The 3,064-nt window shown below is 41.0% G+C and overlaps 1 protein-coding gene across 1 annotated transcript; it reads right to left on the bottom strand.

Annotated features, from left to right (window-relative positions):
* Positions 1–980: 980 nt before the first annotated feature.
* Positions 981–2,390, bottom strand: LOC134968661 (paraneoplastic antigen Ma3-like). The gene has a single exon (XM_063944183.1). It carries the CDS (start codon positions 2,388–2,390, stop codon positions 981–983), a length of 1,410 nt encoding a protein of 469 aa, XP_063800253.1.
* Positions 2,391–3,064: the final 674 nt, after the last annotated feature.

Genomic DNA, 3,064 nt, shown 5'->3' with positions numbered 1-3,064 from the left:
ATCCAATACTGAAAACCATTTACTACCTTGTAAGCAGTCCAGTGCTTCATCTACTCTAGGGACAGTGTATTGATCAGCAATAGTTCTACTGTTCAAAGTGCGGTAATCTATGCATAACCTGATGTCACCATTCTTTTTCCGTGCTACCACAATCGGAGAGGCATAAGGGCTTTCTGAGTCAGCTATCACATGATTTTCAAGTAGCTGTTTCAAATGTTGACGCACGTCATCGAAGTCTGCTGGAGCCAATCGCCGAGACCGTTCCCTGAAAGGGGTGAGATCATTTAAAGGAATCCTATGTTCTACTCCTAATGCAGTGCCCAGATCCCATTCTTCTATTGAAAAAACAGTTCTTCTGACCAATAGTTCGTCTATTATTCGTTGTTTTTCTTTCAACGGTAGATCACTGTCCTTGAAACAAAGTTGCAATTTCGTAAGAAAAGGTTCACAGTTCCCTTCAACGAAGTTAGTGTTATTGATAAGGTATGTATCTGCAAAGTCGTTGACTTTCTCTCTTGGTGGTGAGCATAAATTTTCCTCAGGTTTATTATATAAGGATCTATATTGAGATAGACACCAGTCTGATAACGTCTTAAACAAATTTGAATTTGTGCCAATTATAACAGGTACAGCATCCCTATCTCCTGGGGGGTCCGGACACACCAGTGCTATGAAGGGTAACGGGGTTGCTGTATCCGAGGTTAATAGGGGATGGAATTCAATGTTGGTCACGACATATCCTAAATAGGGATATTTTTGATCACTAAGTCCCCATATCGCTAATCCATCGACAGGTGAGATGTGGAGGTCTGATAGAAATTGCCGATACCAACTTTCGAAAATTATCGAAACCTGTGACCCACTATCTAGCAGCACCATACACGGATGACCATTTATGATGGCTTGTACCATGGGGGCCTTTCCCATCATTCCATCGGGGATGGTCATAGGCCACTGAGTATTCCCCATTGCGCACACTACTATGGTTCGGGAGTTGATGCGGGGGTCATCAACGTCCCTTCCTGGTTTTCCGGATGATTAACATTCTGATTTCCAACGTGGTTGGGGTTTCTTCCATAATTTCCAATTTGTGGGCACTCAAAAGATCTATGTCCCATCTGACCACACCTGTAGCAGATTATGTGATCTCTATTATCCCCCCGTCGATTCATTCCTCTCCCTCTCCCTCGGTTCACTGGTGACGGAATACTGCTGTGCACTGTTATCAGTTGATCTAACTTTTTATTTTGTTCTTCTAAAAGTTTACACATTCGATCATGTGACAAGGTGACATCAGGGATTGGGGATACTACAGTTGGTACTACCACTTTCACCCTCTTGATATTTTTTTCTCTATTGTCAATTTGGACCTCCTCTAATTTCACATCTTTAATGAGTTCACTCAATGTAGGTGGACGATCTCGAGCCCCACTACATCTAAGTCTCTGAGCGACTGGGCTTGAGGTCAGTGCCCCTCTCAATAAATGCTTTAATCGACGTTCATCCATTTCAGATTGCTCTATCCCTCCTTTATCCAGGAGTTTATACAATATTTTATCCAATCGGTATATAAAATTAGTGAGTGGTTCTGAGGGTTCTTGGTAAGTATTGTTTAATCGGGCCAATATGTCTCCAATGTCTTCAATAGTTCCAAATGAATAGTCTAACGCATTAAAGTAATCCTTCAATGTTGCATTAGTGTTGCTGCGTCGAGTAGCATGTATTATCCCCATGGCGGGGCCCCTTAGACTTTCAACAATCCTCTGTTTCTTAATATATTCTGGGCACCTCCATTCCTCTGAATGTTGAATGGCAGCCTCACGCCATGCATCGTAACCTTCTTCTCCAGTCGGTACAGGTATCACGCCAGAGAATACTCGTAATCTCCTATAGCCTCCTTCATAGTGCCACCTTTCAAATTGGCTCACTACTTTGTCCATAACGGTTTCAACCTGGGGTTCTATAGATTCACCTACTGTTGTCTTGGGCTGTGACTTATCACCGGTGCCAGTTGCATCGCTCCCTTGAGGATCTGTCTCTTTGCTTGTATTTACGGCTTCGGTAGCCTCTCCGTCTCTCTCTTCAGTTCTTTTTGGCCATATTATCTGACACCTTCGACCTGAAGTTCCTCCTACTAATATGTTGATCGGTATTAGTGAAGGATCCAAGTAATCCTGTGTTGTGATTAATACTGCTATAATATCGTCTATCGTTCCCTTCCACTTGTCCACCAATAAGGGGACCCGCACCCCGCACAATTTCAATGCCTCTGTAATCACTTCATCATCAGTAACTCCAGTGAGGTCTCCTACTATACCCAGACTGCATCGTGTATTAATCTTGTGTTCTACACACCATTGGTATATGCTGTTTTCATTGATGACCTCCATCGTGGATATCTCGTTGATCCTGAAACGGTTAAAAATCTCAGCAGTGCCTCCAGTGTAGGCCTTGTTTTATTTCAAGTATTTGTCTTTCAGCTCTAGTGCCTCCACTCAGACCTTTAGTCTGCTCACGAATTTTGGCAGACGGGGTAAAATCTGAGAAACCCCTATTATTTGGTATATATATGTCTTTCAATGTAGTCTGGTTGCTTTCAATATTATATATACAATTTAACATAACATTCCATTCACTTACTTGAAGTACTGGATATCTGCACCTTCGTTACTATAACAGGATACTTATCTCAGGAATGAATTGACCACATTAGATTTTTTAAATATCATGCAGTTTACTTTGAATAATAATAATATTATATATTATTTTAAAATATTACATATATATAACAATAATGCTACATGGACAGTCTTAACAATCCTATACTATACTTCCCCCACTATAGTCACTCCTCTTCTAGAGATATATATTTGCAAATATATGCTGTTAGTGCACTGAATTTAATTGATGTGTTGTAATCTCCAAATAGAGAAGTCAATTTATTTCCTTTGTGGTAACGATTGGTTGATTTCTGAAGTAGGCTCGTATCAATACTCGATCCACTGTCGCAGCTAAGTAACTAATTGGGTTGCACTAATGCCATCACCGTGAAACTCAGTCTATT

This window comes from Pseudophryne corroboree, chromosome 11 (assembly GCF_028390025.1).
Source record: "Pseudophryne corroboree isolate aPseCor3 chromosome 11, aPseCor3.hap2, whole genome shotgun sequence".
Classification (NCBI taxonomy): domain Eukaryota; kingdom Metazoa; phylum Chordata; class Amphibia; order Anura; family Myobatrachidae; genus Pseudophryne; species Pseudophryne corroboree.
This window is presented reverse-complemented; position numbering and strand designations above follow the sequence as displayed.

Bases quoted from the DNA above. Each gene is read 5' to 3' on its own strand.
- LOC134968661 (XM_063944183.1), bottom strand. From the start codon at position 2,390: ATGGAGGTCATCAATGAAAACAGCATATACCAATGGTGTGTAGAACAC.